At 40.9% G+C, this 22,761-nt stretch overlaps 1 protein-coding gene across 1 annotated transcript; it reads left to right on the forward strand.

The window, feature by feature from the left end:
• Nucleotides 1–7,811: 7,811 nt before the first annotated feature.
• Nucleotides 7,812–21,273, forward strand: sv2ba (synaptic vesicle glycoprotein 2Ba). The gene is made up of 12 exons (XM_053421936.1): nt 7,812–8,289; nt 12,839–13,019; nt 15,058–15,209; nt 15,761–15,894; nt 16,364–16,453; nt 17,513–17,626; nt 17,755–17,843; nt 18,052–18,216; nt 18,328–18,461; nt 18,718–18,918; nt 19,406–19,565; nt 19,891–21,273. The coding sequence occupies exons 1-12, from the start codon at nt 7,812–7,814 to the stop codon at nt 20,072–20,074; spliced, it is 2,082 nt and encodes a 693-aa protein (XP_053277911.1). The 3' UTR covers nt 20,075–21,273.
• Nucleotides 21,274–22,761: the final 1,488 nt, after the last annotated feature.

Consider the following 22,761-nt stretch of genomic DNA (forward strand, 5'->3'; position numbering starts at 1 on the left):
ATTACAAAAAAACATCTTTTCACAAAATGCATCACTTCCATTCAGGCCCAGTTAGCAGAGAAATAAAAGCACAAAAGTGTATTTCAGTAATTGTACCAGCAGGGCTTTGCTTACTGCATCTGCCTTGTTTACACAAAGTTATTTTCCTCCCATACACACAGGACGAGGAACTAACAAAAGCAAAAGGATACAGAAACCCTGAGGGGCTAATAAATGATATTTCAGAGAAATCTAACTGAAAGCAAACAACGTTGACGTTTATCAAATGTTCATTTAAAACAAGAAAAGCAGCAAAAGCAAATACGTCCCTCAACCCAAGTCAACATGAACCATATTCTAATCAAAATAATGTGCATTTCGCAGAGTCTGCATAATAAACTTGAATTCCCCGATCTTCAACGAGCAGTCACTTCAGGGGCTGCGAGTGTCAGAGGCAGACACAAACATTCACGTGACCCTGAAATCATTGCGGAATTCACTGGAGGATAATAATAAAGCTAACTTGCAAACAGTGGTTTCAAATTAAAGCACGGAGTGGGTTTATCACTCTGTCCCAGAATCCTCCCCGTGGATGCTATTAATTTCCTGGATGCTTGTATGAGACTGTGATGCAGAAGGCTCACCATCACAGGGATTGTGCGAGCCGGCATCGTAATCCCAGTGTGTTTACCAGAGGACTGAGCTATGCAGATGAAGGGCAGAGACGTTGGGGAGTTGGCAGCCACAACTCTAACTTTCCCCTCACAGGAGAACTGACACCAACACGATCTCGTAAAGATGTGATTATTTACATTGACAGGATGAAGGACTGTTGGGGCTAAATACTGGATTATATGGCTGGACAGGTCTAAGAATGTCATGATGGCATAATGATGCACTGCAGCATGCGATTGGTGGAGAGCGTGCGTGGATGGATGGGTAAAGGGCGTGATGGGCGGGGCTTTGAGGAGGGGTTAAATTGAGACTGGTGAAGACAGAGAGTATGGGGGCTAAATTTAGCCAATGGCTCTGCTGGGGTGGAGCTAATCCTCTTTGCACTCGAATTATCAGGCCTTCGGATTAGAGAGCTTTGCCTCTACGCAAGACATCTACTCTCTATAATGATGTCCCATAGCAGGACATACCATGTCTCCAGGTGGGGGTGTGTGAGTTGGCAGACTGGTGGCTGCAGTGAATAAAGAACTTGCTCAGTGGCACATAGAACTTAGACCTTTTATAATGTAGTGTATGTAGTCAGAGTCATTTTGAAGTGTTGTCCATTTACTGACAGTAATATATTACCCACAATGCAACATATTGAAAACACCATTATAATTTATTTATTTTATATTATATTATATTATATTATAGTAAAATAAAGGCTGCCATCCTCAGAGGATAAATGATAACAATAACAGTAAATGGGTCTGTATTTATAGAGCTGCTTTTCTAGTCTTGCTGACCACTAAAGGTATGTAGCAGCACTTATCATTAGATCCAACCAACTCTAATGTTTACAGATTCTCCCTCATTTCATATTAATGCGTATTCAAGTTTTACTATCAAATATTTACACTACAAACAATTGTCTACATGAATACAGATATCACTGTAGTAATTACATTACAGTTTTGCCATTAACACACATTCATACAGTACATACAGTATATCACACACAGCCGTCAGGAGCAACTCTGGGTTCAGCATCTTCCCCGAGGACAATTTGTGGAATGGCGGAGATGACGATCGAACCGTGATTATGGCATGACCCGCTCTACCTCCACAGCTGCTCATGGATGGATGATAATAATAATTACTGTAATTACCAAAGTGACATGTGTTTTCATGCATACCATTAGTGAAATTTTACACATTAATGTAAAACGAGGGAGAATCCGTAACCATGTACAAACATAGACTTTAATAATTAACAGTTTAATTTATGTTTTACTAATAACCAGGTAGATCCTATAGAGTGTATGAGGTTGCAAGATGATTACTCTGATATGAAGAGTACTCTCGGGTAGTAAGATATCTATATTTAGTGCTTTTGATCAAGTCAATCAACAGAAAATGTATAATCTTACTTATTTTTGTTGATAAAATGTCAAATAATTCCCAGTTTAAGTTAATCGCTCGTATGAGAGTAAATTCAATATCCATCCATTATCTGTATCGCTCATTTCTTTGAGGGCTGTGGGGAAAGCTGGAGCCTCTCTCACCTGACATTGAGATGGAGAACGCCCAAGGCAGGTCACAGAGGTATCACAGGGACTAAATGAAATATCTTCTTGACATTTTAAAGATTTCATGATTTCACAACTAATGATCAAAGCATTCAAGTTCAACACTTGAACTGTAACATATTATATAATGTAGTATAATTTAAAAATGTGCTCTCATCAATCCATCAGATCCTCCAAACATAACTGCCGTTCCCTCTGTGGCGTCAGGCCTTCCTTCCCTCTGATTCTGGATATTTTCTGGATATAAACCACAGGGATGAGATGTGGTGCTGGAGAGTTATGATTATCCATCTCCAGCAGGTGCCACTTAAACTTGTCCATAATCATGTCTGTGCTCACCCACGCCCCTTCCTGCTTTGAGGGAGAAAGAATGAGCCATTTATGCTGATGCTTGTGCAGAGTGAGTCAGGATGGATGAGCAGCCACTGTAGAAAGTCAGTGTCTCATTCACTGACACTTTGACAGCTACTTTCTGTTTATGGGACAGCAAGGCTCATCTTGGCTGATGTTACTATAGGGAACCTTTATCCCAATACCCCATTATAGTCCACTACTTGGATCTTAACACCACAAAGTGTAGTTTTTAGGTGTTTGAATGGAATCTACAAAATGCACACTCATGGAGATCTCTTCCGACCATTGTGGGCCAATGAAGGCCCAGGTTTAAGTTTCCATGATGGCAAGCGTCTGCCCCTCTGAAGTGTCAGAATCTTGCTGTCCTGGAAGCTGGCAATGACCTTTGACCTCTCTGTAAAGGACCCGTTTTAGAGATCAAGAGTATCGCAAAAAATCCTGTACAGTATCACACAGTTTGCACTCAGTATCAGTGGAGCCTGTTGCTATTTAAACCTTTTGGACTGTACCATTGGCTCCCAGATGTGGGGGCGGGGATAACTTCCGGGGAGTTTCCTGTGGAGATGAGCCCTGTGGAGGGAGGCGTGTGTGGTGTGGGGGGGGGTTGGGTCGGGAAGTTGGATCCTAATCCCTCAGGCTTGGCTGCAGGACGGCCTTAGGATAAACTGACATGTCGGCTTTGGACATGTAAAAATATTACTTGGACCTTGACATTTATAAATGTATGCCTGTTTGTTCATTTTTTTTCAGTAGATACTTTCATAACAGGGGAATGCCAACTCTGGTAAGATATTATTTATTATTTAATGATTGCTACACTCTGCTATTTAGCTCAGCTAGTGCTATTTAGCTTGTGCAGAAGAGATAATTTACACTACAATGCTTTAATTTGCTTTCAATTTAACTTTTTGCAACAGCATTCACATGTTGCAACAGTTGCTTTTTCATCAATATTATCGTGAATAAAAATCCATAAAGAAGTCCCATTCCATTAATAAATTCATATATTGTCTACCTTAAGTCACCCTGCTGCTCTTTGTAAAAATCTCTGTAGATATTTTTAGGTAGAATCTTTCATAGCATGAAGGATGAATCTAAACTCTTTGTTATTAGGATTTATTCAATGTAGCATTTTTCTATGGTTACATATGTGAGATACCAAAATATGTGACATATCTAATAAGGCCCAGGCAGGAAACCCTTGCTCCATAACTTTTAGCAATACTGTATGCAGAATCTAATTATTAATAAATGCATTTGATAGTTGAGCAGACAGGTCGTCCTCAGAAATAGTTAAAGACTGTTTTTTGACCTCTTGAGGTCACAGAGGAGCTGAGATTAAAATGAACTCATTGCTGTGACGGCCACGTTTCAAATGCACTGCATATAAAAGATCTGATGCAATGAGAGGCTGTTGCTCAGTAGGATGATGAGGGTGCAAACTAATAGAGGGTGTCAGGCTTTTTTCTACCTGGGCAAGCAATATTTATAAAGAGATCGGGTCATTCATTAATATGCTGATGACATAATGTTAAGGTCATTCAAACAAAAAAAGTCATCTCTACATCTCCCAAGCTACTGTTAGTGCAAACAAAAACATGATCAGGTAAATCAGTTTTTGGATTCAGGTCAAACAACTTTATTATAGCTGCATAGTAGCATAGAGTACATGACATAGGTCCCAGGTATCACAGATTAAAGTGGAATTGAAAGTAAATTGAGTCAAGTATAAAATAAACAAAGGCATCTAGATGATAAAATGCCTACAGAAAGAATGTATATCTACATACAAATTGTGTCATGAGTGACTATGCCAAAGCATATGCCGTATAGTTGATAAATAGTTGACCAAATTTTCCAAATCTGCAATAGTTACAGATAAGCTGCCTTGAAGCAAGGCCTTGACAGCGCACATCAGCAGAGTCTATCTATGTGTGTGTGTTTGTGTGTGTGTGTGTGTGTGTAGTCTAGGTACTACTTGTGGGGTCCTAAATCTGTTTACACAGTTCGATTAAGGGGACTTAAAGTTGCCGTGTGTCGAATTTAGTGACATCTAGTGGTGAAGTTGCATGTTGCAGCTGAATACCCCTCCCCCCACCCTCCCATTCCAAACATGAAAGAGAACCTGGGTTAACCTTCAGTTGTCATAAAAACTTAAAAGATTTTTAGTTTGTCCAGTGTGGGCTACTGTAAAAAACATGGCGGGCTCCGTAGAGAGGACCTGGGCCAGATGTGTTCCATATAAAGGGCTCATTCTAGGGTACAGAAAAAAACAATTTAAAATGGTTTATGGTAAGGGTAATTGTTAAGGTTGACTTAAGGTTAGGGTTCAACTTAGGCAAGTAGAAGTCAGGAGTACTGTTAGTCATGGAAGACTGAAGACACAGAGACACGACTGTGTGTCTGTGTGTGTCTGACTGGTGTGTAGTGCATAATCACATTAATATGTGAGTCCCCAGTGTGAGTGCCTGGTTAGATTGCTCTCTGCAGAATAAGCCACAGGAACTGATGGAGCGAAGACGACAAAGCTTGGCTCAGTCGAACTAATAAATGATGTGAACAGGAAAAAGGTCAGTGGCGAGATTGAAACGGCATTCTGTAAATTACAGAGCGACCTCTCTGCTTCCTGTTAAACCTCAGGCGCGCATTGATTTTCATGAATCAAAGGAGCTCTTTGACTTTTGAACACTAGGACACTCTCAGCGGGAGGTAGATTCTGACCTATTCAAACACTGCACAGGCATAAATACTGATTTGACATCTGAATTAGTGTGAGTGTGTGTGTGTGTGTGTTAGGTGTAACTGGGATCAATTTGATACATTCATAAAATGTTACGCAGAGTGGGAGAGTGACAGAGGGGAGAAGCATGAGTGCAGGCAGTCTCACTGTTATGTAAGTGGCAGCTGTTTGAGTAAAGGAGCTGCAGCAGGATGATGAAAGCATCACGGCTTCCCTCATCCACACTCAGCATCCATCCTCTCACTTTCTATCCTGAATCATTCATGTATTATTCACGTTACTGAAGGAAACAACAAATGGAGGAGGGGGGGAATCACATCTCATCACATCATGGCAATGCTTCTCATTACCCCCGGCAACAAAACAGATCTACGCATATATTTTATCTCTGACGAGGGGATTTCAATTTTAAAAGAGAAGCGACTACATTTTAGTGCTTCAATCAAGACTCAATAATCCTCTGCTGCTGTCAGCCACCCCTGTGTGTTCCGTGATGAAACAATAATGTGAGGCAACAAGGGCAAAATGAAAAAAATAAATAAATCTGCAGTCCTAATCTGGATTAAATTACAGTGTTCGTCATCCTGGCTCCAAACCAGAACAGACCTGCCCAAACCAAACCAACCAGTGTCTGATAATACGATTGTCAGTCTGTATTTGTCTTGTCATAAGTAGCTTCACAATACAATTTTGATATCTGATGCAAAATACAGCGATTCTTAAAAAACAAAATCTGTGGCTTTGGAAACGTAATGTTTAAATAGGCCTATTATTATGCAACATGAGTGCATGTCAGGCAAAAAAGACTATATTAGTAATAATACAAAATAATATAATATAGTATATATTTATAATAGTATAATATAAGAAGAAGAAGAAGAAGAAGAAGAAGAAGAAGAAGAAGAAGAAGAAGAAGAAGAAGAAGATGTTATTTCACTGCACCTTTCTCGATTCTCAAAGACACCTTACAATATATCCTAAATAAACACACGCGAGTAATACAAAATAAATAGATAAAACCGAATGATAAAATCGTATCTGGAGACACAAACATCTCTCAATACTATATATGTGACACAAGACTAATTCAATAGTACAACCAAGGTCAAAATCAGATTAAGAGGCTAAGACAACTAACAGTACCTCATGTGAACATAAGAGTGACTAAAAGTAAAACCAAAGGTTAAAAAATGATTGATGAATGATAGATGTTATGAAATATATCACAGTTACAGTTAAATATATAACTCATACGGAATAAAGACAACACTGAAGTTTAAAGCCTGCATTCTTAAACTATAAAAAACACACGTTCAATTTGGATGTATACTGTCAGTGTGCCCTTGAACAAGGTGCAGAGTTGCTCTACCTCCTAGTGTGAATGTAAAACAACTGAGAGGAAGTAAAAACTAAACACAACCCCCTCACAGTTGTACTGAGCGCCGACATGAAGGTTAAATGAAGGTTTGCACTATCGTACTGTTGTGTGCTGTATTTAGCATTCAGCTCTGCAGCTTGGTTGACACGAAAAAACATTTCTACAATGAACCTTCATTTGTTATCTCTGTATTACAGAGGATCCAGCTTCAGGCCAACAGTTGCTCGATTTTGTAGGAATATTCACTTCACCGTTAAATTCCAGGAAATTGTGTCAGTAACGTATATGTCAACTAGAGAAAGTATGCAGCTTTGTGTGTTATTATATTCCCATTGGTGTTTTTCCGGCCTTTGGTCACCGTAAAAAAAAAGACAAATCTGAACGTGTCATCGCCGCGGCAGTGCTGTGTGATGGATCAAAATGGCGTCAGAGCATTTGAGCGGGGGAGACGATGAGATTATCTGGTTGTGTGGAAGGACAAGCAGCCTGCAGGGGGAGAGTGGGAGTCCTGAACCACGCCCTCCTGCCTCATAGCACTTCATTTCTGACTGGAATAATTTGCAGGCTTAAAGTGCTTTACAAATAGCAATAAATTACATAAAATAGGATAAATTGTTAGAAAATGGAGCTAAAGCGAAATAACAAAGAGCAAGGAAAAAACAATCAATGTCAATAATGGGAATGAAGTCAAAACAATTAAGATGATAATAACGACACAACATTGTTCTTTTGTTGTTGTGTGTTTTATTGATACATTGTCTTGTTTTGTTTTCCTGGGACTGAATGTTGCTCTATCAATAATAATATCTCTGCTCTACAACGTCGTTCATCTTTGCCTTTATGCTGACGGAAGGTTTATTGTTTATTATTTTAGGTTCAACATGCAGCGCTGTGCACATCAAGGAAGATAACTCAACTCAGCTGCTGAGGCCTTAAATCCGAGACCCAGACTCTTACAGAAAACCTGTAGCTCCCTTCAGACACCTGGAACACTGAGAGCAACTTACGGCTCCCAGGGAGGATTATGCCATTATAGCTGACGACTTGAGCTTCTTCACCGTACCACGGCTACACTGCAAAATCAGTCCTGCTCCCCTGAAACGCGGCAGGAATCATGGATGACCCCTATCACAACAACGTGAACCAGCAGGTGACGCAGGGCGGAGAGTACACCTACACCCAGGATGGGAGCGGTCAGGAAGGCTACCCTTACCAAGCGGACTACCCTCCGCAGGAGGAGGATGCTGCTAGCGATGACACCGAAGGAGCAGATGACGGCGAGCAGATGTACGAGGGGGAGTACCAGGGCGTCCCCCACCCCGACGAGATCAAGGAGGCGCGGCGGGCAGCTCGGGTGGAGGCCAGGAGGAAAGCCCGTCTGGCAGCCCAGCAGGAAGATGAGGAGGATAACCTGGCAGAGCAGTACGAGACCATCATGGAGGACTGCGGCCACGGGCGCTTCCAATGGATGCTGTTCTTCGTGCTGGGCCTGGCGCTGATGGCCGACGGAGTGGACGGCTTCGTGGTGGGCTTCGTCCTGCCCAGCGCCGAGAAGGACATGTGCATATCCAACGCTGACAAAGGACTGCTGGGTACGTGACCGGTTGAGAAATTGAGGCCACTGGTTAAGTAGAGGCCTCCCCCGAGAAAACCTTCCTAGTACTTCATACCAATATGAAATAAGAATAATTTATCATGTTTAGTTTTTGTGAACTCATTTTCAAGATTACTCTGGGGGGGCTGCCAGCTGAGGCACGATGAGAAATTTGGTCATTAACCAAAGTACTGAATAAATGAAAACTGACTTGAGCTGATGATGGTGCTGGAGATGCTGCAGTTGATGTTCTGATCGACAGAGGCAGATCCAGGGGGCGGTCCAGGGGGGGGGGGGGGGGGGGGGGGGGGCGGGACTGTCCTTTCAGTAGTCTTAAAAAGAATAGTCACTTACTAACAATAGTAATAATGAATTGACATCAACATTTGGTTGAGAAATTAAGTTTTTGTTCAAGTACACAATGTGCTTGATCAAGGAACAACTTTTAAAGGATATTCAATGATGTGCTGCTTTGGTCGAAGCTGCAGAGCTAACAGTGAACAAGGAATGACTTAAATGTGCATATAGTTTTAATTGGCCCCTCTGTGTAAATTGTGGCCCCTTTATGGCCCCCGATTCAGAAAAATGCTAGATCCGACACTGCTGATTGACTCACATTATCTGGGCCATGCAACTAGCACGGCTGAAAACTGATTCACTGCACACATTTCTCCAAGACAGATATGCAACCTCTTGGAAAGCCAGCTAATTGCAATCATCTGTCAGAGACTTCCCATCTCTTCTGCCTCCAAGAGAAGAGAAAATCATCAGTGAAATAATCTGCTGTTGTTCTTGGTCTGAACAAAATCCTGCATATGTTTGGCTCTTGATGCCAAATGGTTGCAGATCAGTTTCCAACAGAACTAACCCCCAGTCACTGGGATAAATTATGGTAGAAAAAAGGCTTGGATCTGTCTGGTAAAAGCAAAAACAAAGAACAATGGCTCGGGTTGGGAAATAAAACAATATCAATAATTATTGCAATATATTTTTGGATCAATAGCAACACAGCAGATGTTCAATATGTCTCTAATACGTTGTGTAAGCACAGTGAGAAGGTAAAACATATCACTACAACCACAACCGTCACTTAGAAGCAAAAATCTGTCTCTAAACTTAAAAGAAATAATAATGTTAGATTTATTGTGATAATTATCTCAATATATTTTTTGGCCACATCGTCCAGCTCTCACATTAACCACAACCAGCACTGTGTCACGATAGAGTATTGCTGAGCCTATAGATTAGTTTCACTGTCCAAATAAAGAAGTAAAATCCTGCTTATATTCTGTTTGATTATATTTTTGCATTAACGGGATTTTGTATCAGCTACCTGTTCGTTTCACCTGCTCCAAATGTACCACAAAAGTGAACATACCAAAATAGTTGTGCAAAGCATAAAGACAACCTGAGGGCAAATGTTCATTGAAAACATCTGCTCCTCACTTTCTCTGCAGACGTCTAAACTGCAAATTAAAGCCTCTCACCTTATTTCCCAGGCCTCGTGTGTAGCCAGGCGATGTGGCAGATTGCACATCGCTCATTTCATCTTAACAACGGGCTCCTGGGATGAAGCATTGCAAGAGATTGATGAGGAACCTGGTGGTGATTGTATTCAGTGTGTGCTCCCAGGCTAATATGGAGCATGTTGCAGCAGTCAGTGAGCCTGGCGGCCTGCGGTGCCCGGTGCAGAGCTGTCAGAGGCACTTCAGGCCTCTGACAGGCGCTGGTAGCAGGAGGAAGGCCTGGCGAAAATGAAATCACAGCGTCTGTTTGTGCAGAGCGGGAGGGGAGCACAGATCATTGGCTGAGAATATGAAGTAGATCTGCAGAATGGCGCCGTTGGATTCGTGCTCATGTTCGGTTCACCAGACACAAGGGAGCAGAAAAGGGTTTAATCTTAACCTGACTGTTGGAGAGCTGATAGACTTCTAAACATTTTGTTAAAAGTGGAGGGCAGCTGGTGTTCTTACCTTGTTTCATCTTCAGAATGGAAATACAAGAGGCTAATAGAGGGAGACAATGAGTGGTAGAATACAAATAAGAGAACAACGTGTCAGCTCTTCACACCCAGGCTTGATCTGTTTGCACAGATTTAACCAACAACTATTACAAGGATATTGCTTGTTTTTTATTCCTATTTCTCAACATGTTCAATGCAGCTAATACATTTTGGTGCTTAGCATTAATTTCTTTAAGGTTTTTTTGCACAGTAGCTCTCAGACATCATGTCAGTCAAGCAAGATGTCCAGATCAACCACGTATTTTTCATTTTGATAGAATTTAACATTTTCTGGTTGCTGTCTGTTTAACAACAGTTATATCAACATTCATACAAAATCAAAGCCTCACTGTTGGAAATAAGGTGTGTAAAGGCTTTGTTCCATAACATTTAAATTTGTCAGTACTTTGGAGAACATCACTGCCAAAGCTTTATAAATGTATGGCTGATTGTATTTTGCTCTTACATGGAGAAAAGTATCCTGTTTTGAATGTTTCAAATATCTTATTATAAGGTTACTGTTATCATTGAAAGTAACTGTCATAACGTTTTATTAATTTCAGAAACAGTATGTCAGTACAGCGAAGTAATGTAAAAGATTCCAGGTTTGCATCATTATTAATAAATTTTTAGATTTTTATGAAATAAGAGATGAACAGAATCCATCGGTTTCCCTCATGATTCTTCAGTCTTAACAATGACCATTTTAGCAGCTTAACCTTGACCGTGTTGTCAGGTCAGTTTAACCTCACTGCCGACACTAACAATACATATGAGCCTTTATGTCGGAACCATACTCTGCAATGCGACCTGTTTTAATTTGTTGATGTGCAGAGTTTCCACTTATTGAGCACATTCAATAAATGTAGGCTCAGACTGAGCTCACTATCAGCTGGTGCAGGACAATTGTAAGTCTAAAAACTCTCAATCACTCGCTGAAAATAGAATCCTTGCAGTTTAAGTCAGGATGTGATGGATAATAGAAGAACTGACAAAGATGGAAAATATAGAAGATTATTTTGTTAAAGCTTTACATTGATTACACAGTTATTTAACTAAAGAAATGTCGGAGTGCTCAATTTCCTGAAGTTGGTGAGAAATTGAATTTTATACAAAATTTTATTTCCATTCACTGAAAAGTTGTACCTCTGTTTTAATCATGTAGCTACACAGGGTTAGCATTTATTTTGACACAGCTTACTTTATATGGTGAATTCACGGCCTACATTTATTTGCACTTCTTTAAAGTAAATTAATCGTCTCTTCATTTATGTGTGGTACATGCATTAAGTGTTTTCACTTAATTAAAAATGTTTCTTTCCCCTGAGGGGATTCATTGACTTTACCATGCTCAAGGACACTTCAGCAGGCAGAATGAAGCGTGTTGCTGCAGGGCCAAATCCTGCGCCTCCCTGGACCTTGTGGCTCTCAGCACACTTTCTAATCACAAGGCCATCCTGTCAACCTGTCCATGCACATTTCTGAGACGTGCACGTTGCCCTAAGCAACAACTAGGCTAAGATATCAGGTGACATGTTAGCCTCGACTCTTTGTCTCCTCTGGGACCCTGAGCAGTCACTTGTAGAATGAGTTAGGGATGTGCAGCTTGGCGTGTGTAGCGCCAGGGCATTTGGATAGACTAGTAATCCATGGGCAAGGTGCACACTATGGCTCCACGTGCCGTTAAGCTGCTTAATCCCTCTGTAATTAGGGCTGTGTGTAGTAAAAACACTAGAGAAGGTAGGTTTAAACTGCACAACCAGAGGGTCCCGGAGGTTGTCGGTTTCATTCCTGACACCAGGGGAGGGGTTGAGAGACTATTACTCTCCCCAGAGATACAAAAAGAAAGCACACACTCTTTATTATCACCTCAGTGCAGTAATGGGCAGCACAGTTGATCACTTTTATGGGCTCCTGCCGCTCGACAACAAGAAGTGGCAGACAACATCTGGAGTTAGATATTAAGAAGAATGTGAGGTAAACACTAACAGCAAAGACAGCAGGAGAAAAACTCATTCTGTGTCTGTGAGTGGTGGCTGGGTATTAAAATATTCAGAAGTATTCATCAGGGAACACAATGTTGCTCAAATGCATCACAGGGAATTACAACAGGAAGTGTGGTGTCTTCTTGCCATCTATGTCTTCTTGCCTCCTGTGTTCATAACAAGGTAAAGGGAGCCCCCTCGTGGACAACAGGAGTTTTGTCCTTTTTCTTCTTTAAACAGTAGCTAATATCAGTGATGTTTGCTGTGTATGTATATGTATTTCAATATGCAATAATAATAATAAAACAAAAATGTCATAAAATAATACATCATAATTTAAATGGAAACAGAACAGGATAAAAAAAACTTAGGTAATAGCAACAAATGCCACTGGGTAGACTGCAGAGTGTTGAGCCTACATTGTTTGTGTCAGTGAAACCAAGTGTGCATTATGAAAGTAAAACACACGACGGGATAATACTGTATGTGTACTGTGTCAAATGAATCCAAGTGTGTCACCGTTTGTGTGTGTTTGTGTGTGTGTGTGTGTGTGTTTACAGGTCTGCTGGTGTATGTGGCCATGATGGTCGGGGCGCTGGTATGGGGGGGACTGAGTGATAAGATGGGCAGGAGGAAGTGTCTGATCTACGTGCTCACCATCGACCTGGTCTTCTCCTTCCTGTCCTGCTTCGCTCAGAGCTACGGCTTCTTCCTCTTCTTCAGGTTCTGCTCAGGCTTTGGGTAAAAACGATTTTTTTTACACACAAATATACACACATTCATGCATTGCATGTATGTGCAGCACACGGAATAGGGACTGGGGTCGAACCATTGACCCTCTGGTTAGTGAACGACCCGCTCCATCTTTGGACCCTGAGTGACAGGATAGGTGGCACCTCATCAAAGTTTCAGTTCTTTAGGAACATGAATGTAGACAGTTAATATTCTAAACACACCAATCAGCTCACTACAGCTTTTTCTCATTAATATAACATACATACACTTAAATTTCTTTATGTACATGTTTATTTCTTACTTCACATGAAGGGTTACAGGCTCTACCTGAGAACCTTGATATAAACCAGTCAGGATGCTTCGTGCTCCATCATACGCTGGCTCTGTTTAATTGAATATATGATTATTTACTTAATCCTTTTCCCATCCTACTCAACCCCCCCCCCCCCCCCTCCTTCCTGGGATAAGGTCTGACAGCACTGCCTCTTCTATTATGCTGCCAAAATAATGCTGATCCATCAGTTCAATCCACAGGAGAAAATGCAGAGAGTTGTTGTTCTGCCTGGTTTGTCGTTGTGTCGTGCTTGTGCAGAAGAGACGCACGACAATTACACACAACAAAGGATGTGTTTCTTTCGTGCAGCTTTTAAACATGCTGTCATGTGCCACATGTTGGATCACACTACTGCACAGTTTCTTACCGTCAAATGTAGTAATACCAACTCAAGGACACGTTGACTGTGTGTTGCACAGCAGGAGGAGTAATCTGCTTATTCACCGTAACAGAGCATTTCTTTATGATACTAATTAAAACAAGACAACACTCATCTGATGAGCTTGTCTTTTATGTGACTTTTATAGCTGTGTTCCTGCTGTCGCCAGCACCTTGGGGTGAAACCTTTGTTGTGCACACACTTGCCTCTGCAGCTCTCAAAGACACATTTCTTTTGATAATGACTGCAGCCTGCGTGTACCCAGACCTGCAATATTGATGTTTGAGCTTTTTGCTTGGCCACATATAAAAAAACACAAGGTCATCAAAATTAGATGTTCAGCTGTTGTTCAGTGATAATGAGCCTCATGTTACCTGTTAATGCTCACATCTGCAAAAGAGTGTTTAACTGGCCTCACAAAACACAAGGGTCTGTCAGACTGAACACTGCTATTTGAGAAGATCATCATAATAATAAGAGAGATCTGTAGATCAGAGTGCCAGTGATCATCTTGATGTGAAACATGTTTCAAACAAATTTTCAGACCAAGTGAATCTTTGCAAAATCTTCATTATATCAAATAATGCATTTTATCATTATCATAAGTTTTACATTAGTTTTTCTATCTCCAGTATGAATCAGTATATTGGATTAATCCCCTACCGAGTCTGAGTGCTCACATGAGGCTTTAATTGTTGTTACATTTCAAAATAGACCTGACAATAAAGTCAATCTCTCACCAGAGCACGACACCACTTTTTAGCCAATGAAGACAGTTTTATGAATAATCAGCTAATTATATCCATGTCAGTCACACCTGATACTTTTTCTTTCCTCTTTGTTATCATACAAATATTGAAAAGCACTGTCAAGGTGTTGAAACACTTGAAACACATAAATACTAAATATTTTTTTGACAGCGTACATGTTTTTCCACATTCTAACTTCAAAGCACATGAACTCACTTAAATTGGAACAACAACTTCACAACTCAGGAATTTGGACCTTCTGAGGAACATTTATGCACAATAATGCAGATTTATGCACCTCCACAATAAATTATATTGAAGACGAAATATCAGAGACAGAGAAATCTGGATTGAATAAAGCTAAATTGTCTGCATGTCGAGTTACGCTAGCAGTGGTGAGTGAAACAATCTAATTGACTGGGGATTCTTGTCGTAATGACTCAAATAAAAGATTGTCAAAACATTCAAATCAAATGAGGGTAAAGAGCTCAAATACCAGAGATTATAGTGAAAGTTCCTCAGAAGACAAAGGATGATTTACATATATGAAAAGTTTCAGACATCCTGTGATTCCGCCTCCAGAATTGGCGGCTCCATCCCGATCGTGTACACCTACTTCACTGAGTTCCTGCAGATGGATAAACGTGGAGAACATCTGAGCTGGCTCTGCATGTTCTGGATGCTGGGAGGCCTGTACGCCTCCTTCACTGCCTGGGGAATTATCCCTCACTATGGTAACACACACACACACACAAACACACACACAAACAGACACACACACACACGTGTGCAGAATATTGAGGCACATGAAGACACCCAGACGTTCAAATACACTGAACATAGACTGTGAAGACGGAGATAATGTAATGTTTATTTGACTTTTAATTAAATTCAAATAACTGCAGGAGCTCCCTGAAATGTCAGACTTCTTCCTTCAGTCTGCACGAACAACAGGATGCAGCTAAATTAAATTTCCTCAGCTCCGCTCTGTGCCTGCTAATACACCTCATCTTAAGAAGTTATCTCTGCAATTACTGGCAGTATATGAATAATTCATATTAAAACAAATGAACGTCTTGGACCAGAAAAATCATTTTATGGAGCTGACACAGACCCACGGTTGCTCATGTGTTAACTGTCACCTTTTAAAACAATTTAATCACTCAGATACAAATGACTCATGGAAAAAGAGATAACTGGTGCATCAAAGAAGTGTTCCACATAGAATATAACAAAGAGGCTTTTTGTGCTTTAACTTGTCCCTGACGGGATGTTTGGTTTTCAGGTTGGGGCTTTGCCATCGGTACCGAGATCCAGATGCACAGCTGGAGACTGTTCATCCTGGTGTGCCTCCTGCCTGTGCTCGCTGCTCTCGTCGGAGTGGTCTTCATGCCGGAGAGCCCACGGTTCCTCCTGGAGGTTAGACACTGGACCATCTCAGATTGATATAAGAGCTGCATCCTAATATTCATGATGTGAGGGTACAGTATTAAACATCAGGCTGTGATTGGTTAAAACATGTTGAGTCATCAGCCACCTGAGCAACATGCCACTGCTGTGCAAAGGTAGCGAAGGGCTGCTAAGACAACACCAGAACACCACCCACCCCTGTTTCTCATCCAGGACATTGTCGGAGCTGTGACCACATGTGGTATTGTGTTTGTATGTTACTGCTCTGACATGTTCATATCACACACCCCCAAATTATCACACGTCGCCCATTTCTGATAAGCGGCCGACCTCATGAGAACCCCTGGCTACACGGTATGTGGGAAAGCTAGAGTCGTCAAACACAAAGGGATGCTAGGAATAGTTACTCTTATAAATAGCAAATAACATAATTTCTACTTTCTCTTTGTGTGTGATTGTTCTGTCTGTTTGTTTTCAGAATGCCCGTCATGATGAGGCCTGGATGATCCTGAGAAGAGTTCACGACACCAACTGGAAGGCCAAGGGGGAGCCAGAGAGAGTTTTCACTGTGAGGCTCTGTGGATATAATGTATTTATGTGTGACTCATCGTAACAGGAAACGCTATGGAAACGTTTTATTCACCCAAATCAGTGAGCAATCATCATGAATAAATAACTGCAAGTGCTGGAAATACATTTAATCTCAAATAAACACGCTTACACTCAGTAGGCTGGAAGGTTGCAAAACACAGGTGATACATAAACTGAAACTAAAAACAGAACGAGAGTAGCTTGACTGAAGCAAACTAAATAGACAAGGACACAAGCTGTTTTCAGACAGGACCTCTGCAGGAAGTCAGGAGAATTGGCTCCTGACACGTTCTCTTTCACACATGAACAATGCAGCAGGAGATTCTCCATTAAGACGCATTCAGAACACAGACATCTGTGGAGCCGTCAGTCGAGGTGCGGTGCAGCAGGCAGAGGTATGATGTAATGTATACATTTTGTGGCAGAGAGCCACTCGCTTGTGGTGAATTCTGCAGAGGATCTCCTACCGGGTTCTCATACCTGCTCTTCTAGCCTTTATGCTGACTTTATAAAAGCTGCTTCGTTTATCAGGCAAAATGAGCGGAGTGGAGGCTGCTCAATGTCAGGACACTGCAAAACTTAGTTTAGCAAGCCAATCATATATATTAGTAGAATTAATTAGTTTTAGTTAACTCACAAACATAGAACAACTGTTAATGCAAAACACCAAATTAATTACATTTTATAATTATCAGTACGAATGTTACTTATGAAAACAGCTTGCAATTTGAAATGCTGTAAAATATAGAAAAAGGCTGATAAAGTCTGTAATAATTAGCATTTTCCATTATGTGATCCGTTTCAACAATAACAATAATAATACAAAATATCTGTTTTCTTTGTTTTACTCTGTTCAAATCTTTCAAAAAATGTATATGTTCTGAATTTCCTTTAAAAAATGAAATAAGCAAATAGCACATGACAAATATCAAGAATAACTTTTTTCAAGGCAATTTACTTTTATTTTTAATGATAATTAAAAATAATGAAGAGGACAGTTTTAACCATATGTTCCCACTTTTGTCTCTATGTGAAGGCGACAAACATTAAGACTCCACAGACGCAAGATGACGAGTTCATCGAGATCCAGAGCGACACCGGCACAGCCTTCCAACGCTGGACCGTCAGACACATGACCATGCTGCAACAGGTCTGCAATCAAATGTATAATTTGGATTAAAAAGAAAGATTGCAGGGCTCATCTCACCCAAAAAAAGTTCTACGTTTCTACCAGTTTGTGTAATGTAGAAATGACTTGTCTGTCTGTCCCCCCTCCAGGTGATGGCTAACATCATGTCATTATCAGCTCCAGAGTTCAGACTGCAAGGTCTCTTCCTGGTTATTGTTTGGTTCTGTTTGGCCTTCAGGTAAAAATATGCTATTTTAACTCACACTGACATTTGGGCCATCAAACCTTGTGGAATGTAATTATCTGCATTTTCATAATATAATGAACAGTGGAGATTGCAAACCTCTCTAAAGCTAAGATAACCTAAGGAAAGGAAAGATCTCACTGGTATAATACTTTTTCTCTAATGCAGGTCTTGTCAAATGTTTTGTGTCTATATGCATTAGCTACCACGGACTGGGCGTTTGGTTCCCTGATATGATCAAGTACATGCAGTATGAAGAGTATGAGTCCAAGGTTCGAGTGTTCCACCGGGAACGGGTCGAACGCTTCCACTTCAACTTCTCTCTCGTCAACCAAATACACCGTGAGGGAGAGTACATCCATGACAAGTAAGTTCCCTCAGCACCCCCCCCCCCCCCCCCCCCTCAATATGTCACAATCTGTAGAGTCACCATAAGATTCTGCTGCTGCTTTATGTCCTTTCTTTCTTGTTCCTTTAGGTTTGCAAACATTGAGATAAAGTCTGTGAAGTTTGAGGATTCTCTGTTTGAGAACTGCTACTTTGAGGATGTCAGGTCGACCAACACCTTCTTTGAGAACTGTACCTTCAAAAGCACCGTCTTCTACAACACAGGTAGTCTTCCTCACAGACTCAGTAATGAATGGTTGTAAAGTGTTTTAAGTGACACTGTTGGAACATTGAGGCCCAGAGCTAAAGAAACCACTCACTACTAAAATGTACTAAAAGGTTAGAACCGCACTAAAACAGTCAACTGCAAAGTATCTACAATTTGGCATGTGTTTATCCTCTAGCACTAAAATAAGTCTACTTGGAAATAAAAGTCAGTTTTCTTAAAGCATCGCTTCCTTCTTTATTTTCTTCTCTCCAGACCTCTGGCAGGAAAAGTTCAAAGACTGTCGAATGGAGAACACCACCTTCCTCCACCCAAAGAAAGGCTGCCACCTGAACTTCAAGGAAGAGAACGACATCGTCATCTACATGGTCAGCTTCCTGGGCAGTTTTGCTGTGTTGCCTGGCAACATCCTCTCAGCATTATTCATGGACAAGATAGGAAGGATCAGAATTATAGGTGAGGTCAGCACAAAGTGCCAATACAGTATGTAAGTAGGGGAGAGGGGGATAATGTGGGACATTTTTTTTACGTTTGCTCCCCTCTAGGCGAGCTTAAATGATATATCAGTAAAATGTACACATTTCCCATTAATTCAGGATGTTTTCTAGCAATGGAAATGATCAAAATGTCTTCAGGACAAATGGCAGTGAAAATATGATTGTTTTAAAAAAAGTGGTCCACTTACTTTTTCCACTTTAAAACTACCATAACAACACATGTTGTAATAGTTAAAATCACATTACACACATCACATCACACACATTACCCCGCTCTCCCCTACAGTAATGTAGGGTAGATATAGTTTTTGCTGTAACTGCTTAAGAAATTAATATGTCTGTCTCTGTCTCTCTCTCTCTCTCTCTCTCTCTCTCTCTCTCTCTCTCTCTCTCTCTCTCTCTCTCTCTCTCTGTTTGTGTGTGTGTGTGTCTGTGTGTGTGTCTAGGGGGTTCTATGCTGGCATCGGCTGCCTGTACCTTCCTGCTGCTGTTAAGTTTCAGTCAAGGAGCTGTGATATGTTGGCAGTGTCTCTTCTACGGAACCAGCATAGCAGCCTGGAACGGACTTGAGGTTATTTCTGTGGAACTCTATCCAGCCGCTAGAAGGTACAGTCCAACCCTCTCAACTCCATAATGTTCATATCAACTCCAACCCTAAGCAAATACTGTAGGTACAGTACAAATTGACTTCCAGCTTTAAATGATTTGAAAGGAAACCATGGCAATATTTTGTATTGCCTACAAAACACACTTAGACACCTCATTGTGTCTAAGTGACTGTGGCAACTTTTGGTTTCTAACATTGGGGTTTTGGGAACAGGGGTTTAGCAAACATAGCTTTATTCAGTCTCCTCTTAACTCTTAATTTATCTTAGAGTTGGCCATTTAAAACTATGCATCTAATATTTGTCTCTTTCTTCTGACTTTACAGGGGGACAGCTTTCGGAATCCTGAATGGAATCTCTAAGTTTGCAGCCCTTATTGCCAGCTTCATCTTTGCAGCCTTCATCGGCGTTACCAAGATCGTCCCCATCTTCCTGGCCTTCGCCGCCCTCGTCTGCGGTGGCCTGGTGGCTCTCAAGTTGCCCGAAACCCGGGAGAAAATCCTGTCTTGAAAAGCCAAACTCCTGCAGCCTCCAGGCCCCAAACACAGTATAGCTATGGGGATAGCTTTGGTGGGAAAGAATCAGCTTTAACTGAAGTGAAAAGACAAGAAATAAAGGCCACACTATGCTTGCTGTGTGTATCAGTCTGTCATGGTTATACTGTATGAGTAAAATGTTGAAACTTGTTTGGTTGCCTACACGGACCTGTGGTGGCTTCCTGACCCCTCGGTGAGCCCCTCAGGCCGCCCACCTTTTCTGACACATCGTACCAAACTAGTGTTTGTTATTTCTTTTTCACTATTTACTCCCCGTCCCTCTGTGCACACACACACACATACACACAGCGTAGCGACTTTCGTTTTGTTTGAGGTTTGTGTAAAAAAAATATTAATAAGAGATTGTGTCTGTACTTGAAAGGTGATGTAGTTCATGTTACCATGTTGTGCTTTGATTTCATTCCCTGCTGAAAGCTAAAGGAGAGGTACATAGGTTGTGATCAGAACTGGAACTGGATTGGACGCCTCACTTCCATGGCTCAACAGCAATATCACGGCTGGTGTTGTTCAGAGGAAACACCCCTTTCATCCACTCACTCTTTATTTACTCTGCACCATTCTGCGGTGTCTTTAGTCTTCTCTGTATTGCTTGGTCTGTTCTCTATAGATATAAACCTGGATCGACCATTTTATTCTATGTAGCAGTTTTTTTCTTTTAGATCAAGTCAACTTCTGTTCATTTCTCCCACTTGCTCCAAATTCCAACCTGAACAGCCGACTGCATTTTCCCTCCTGTTTGTCGTCTTGTCTTCAACTCTGAGACGTTGTGTCTGTCCCTTAACTTTAGCACTGTGTTCTGTAGCTGGTGATAATAACGTAGAACTCTTATCTGTCACATCTTGCCATGACAACGTATAAGGAATTGTTCTGTTTGTTTATTGATTTCTTTTCTAAAAATGATACAAAACTGTGAGATTAGATCTTTTGATATGATGCTCTCATTTTAACATTCTGATGAAGAACTGTTTTACGGAACCTGCTGCATTTCTGACAACACGTGTCAAGATTTCTAAGGAGCATGTTACTTTTTTTGGCGTGACTGAGTTGCGTGTGCGTGTGTGGGGTTGTTATCCACATGTCTGTGAATTTAATGAAACACAATAGTCTGATTACCAATACTATATTTGTTGTTGTACATATTGTAGACCTGTGTATATTAGTTGTAAAATAGTAGCTCCATCATGACTTGAATAAAAGCTGAGGGCTTGTGATCCAGTTATTCCTGGTTAATGCAGAACAAGTATTGAGACACTGAATGCTGTGAATGTTACACATTTGACAGATTTTACTTAGACAAATACTTTTGGGAAAATAGCAGAGATGGTTAATAAAGATATGTCTCCACTTCCTCCCAGACCAAAATGAAGCGCTATGGGTGCTGCCATTTTGAGCTAGAGACATTATCTGGAACTAGAGTCTGCACAGTTATTCTCATGGCACGAGCCCGCTGATACAAGCACTTACCAATTGCAAGTCAGTCTCAGCTGTCAACTATGATGTTTCACTCTGTTATAGCATCAAGTATCTAATCAAATAACCAAACTTGAGGGAAAAATGAATTTGGTGTTCATTTTGCAGAAGGAGAAATTCATGACTAATACTGGAGCCAAGCACCAGGGGTCCATCAAGATATTGATATCAAGATAGTCCACATTTATTTACAGAGAAATACAAGAGCTGAATGAAAAGATTGCAGTCAACCGTCTCAACTAAGCATGAAGAAAGAGCAAGAGGAGCTAACCTGGCTCTGTCTTAACGTTACAATGCCAAACAAATGTAAAGACCCAATCAGATACTTATTCACCTGCAGTGGCACAGACACCAACAAACATCCGTGCAAGCCAAAATGTTTCAACTGTAGCAAAATGTGTTGAGCACGTATCCAAGGGCTTGACTTCATGGAGTTACAGAGAAGACAGGGAAAAGGAGACTGAAGGTGAATAATAGAAAGAGCTGGAGTTTATGTTGAGGGGTGAGATCAGAGGCAGCACTGAACTCAAACACAGGTAGGACTTTGTATCTGTTGCTAGCTAGCAGCAGCTTTCTCTGGTCACATTCATGTTCTCGTTTTCTCTGTATTCACCTTGAGGTGTAACTTTGTAACCTCTGGACAGAGCATGCTTGGAGTTTCATTCAGTTTCCGGTCTGTGTGGTTTCTGGTTGTAGCATGCGAATGGCCCGAAACTGCAGAATCATTTTTGCAGATGTTGGGTCTGATTTGCACCTCCCAAGAACAACAAAGGTGTTTCAGCAAGTCTGACCGAACTCATTATCAGCTCAAATAATCCTGCAATGCGAAGGGTTTACTCGTTTACTCTTAATGCGACTGACTGGATCAGAGTGTCTGATTTTGAATCATAAATAATCTTGCAGCTGTAACGTGCACTAGCTTCTAAATCCTTCAAAATTCTGACATAATCCACAGTTTTTCTTATATTTTTATTTTTTGGTTCAGAACATTTAATAAGATGACAGTGAGAATTTGCCTCCATGTTTGTTTTGCACTGAAATCCGGTTTTATCATGCAAGCTTCAATGACATCCCGAATTCCTGCATACACCAAACTAACAGTGTGTGCGCTCTTGCCAATACAACATTAAAATATCTCATTATGGTCCTGGTCTGCCACACTTTTGAAAT

Source organism: Pleuronectes platessa, chromosome 1 (genome assembly GCF_947347685.1).
Source record: "Pleuronectes platessa chromosome 1, fPlePla1.1, whole genome shotgun sequence".
Lineage (NCBI taxonomy): Eukaryota > Metazoa > Chordata > Actinopteri > Pleuronectiformes > Pleuronectidae > Pleuronectes > Pleuronectes platessa.

Excerpts from the sequence above, each read along its gene's own strand:
- sv2ba (XM_053421936.1), top strand. The coding sequence starts at position 7,812 with ATGGATGACCCCTATCACAACAACGTGAACCAGCAGGTGACGCAGGGC. Across the intron at positions 13,020-15,057 it reads AGGTTCTGCTCAGGCTTTGG|AATTGGCGGCTCCATCCCGA; the intron begins GTAAAAACGATT and ends TTCCGCCTCCAG. Across the intron at positions 16,454-17,512 it reads AGCCAGAGAGAGTTTTCACT|GCGACAAACATTAAGACTCC; the intron begins GTGAGGCTCTGT and ends CTCTATGTGAAG.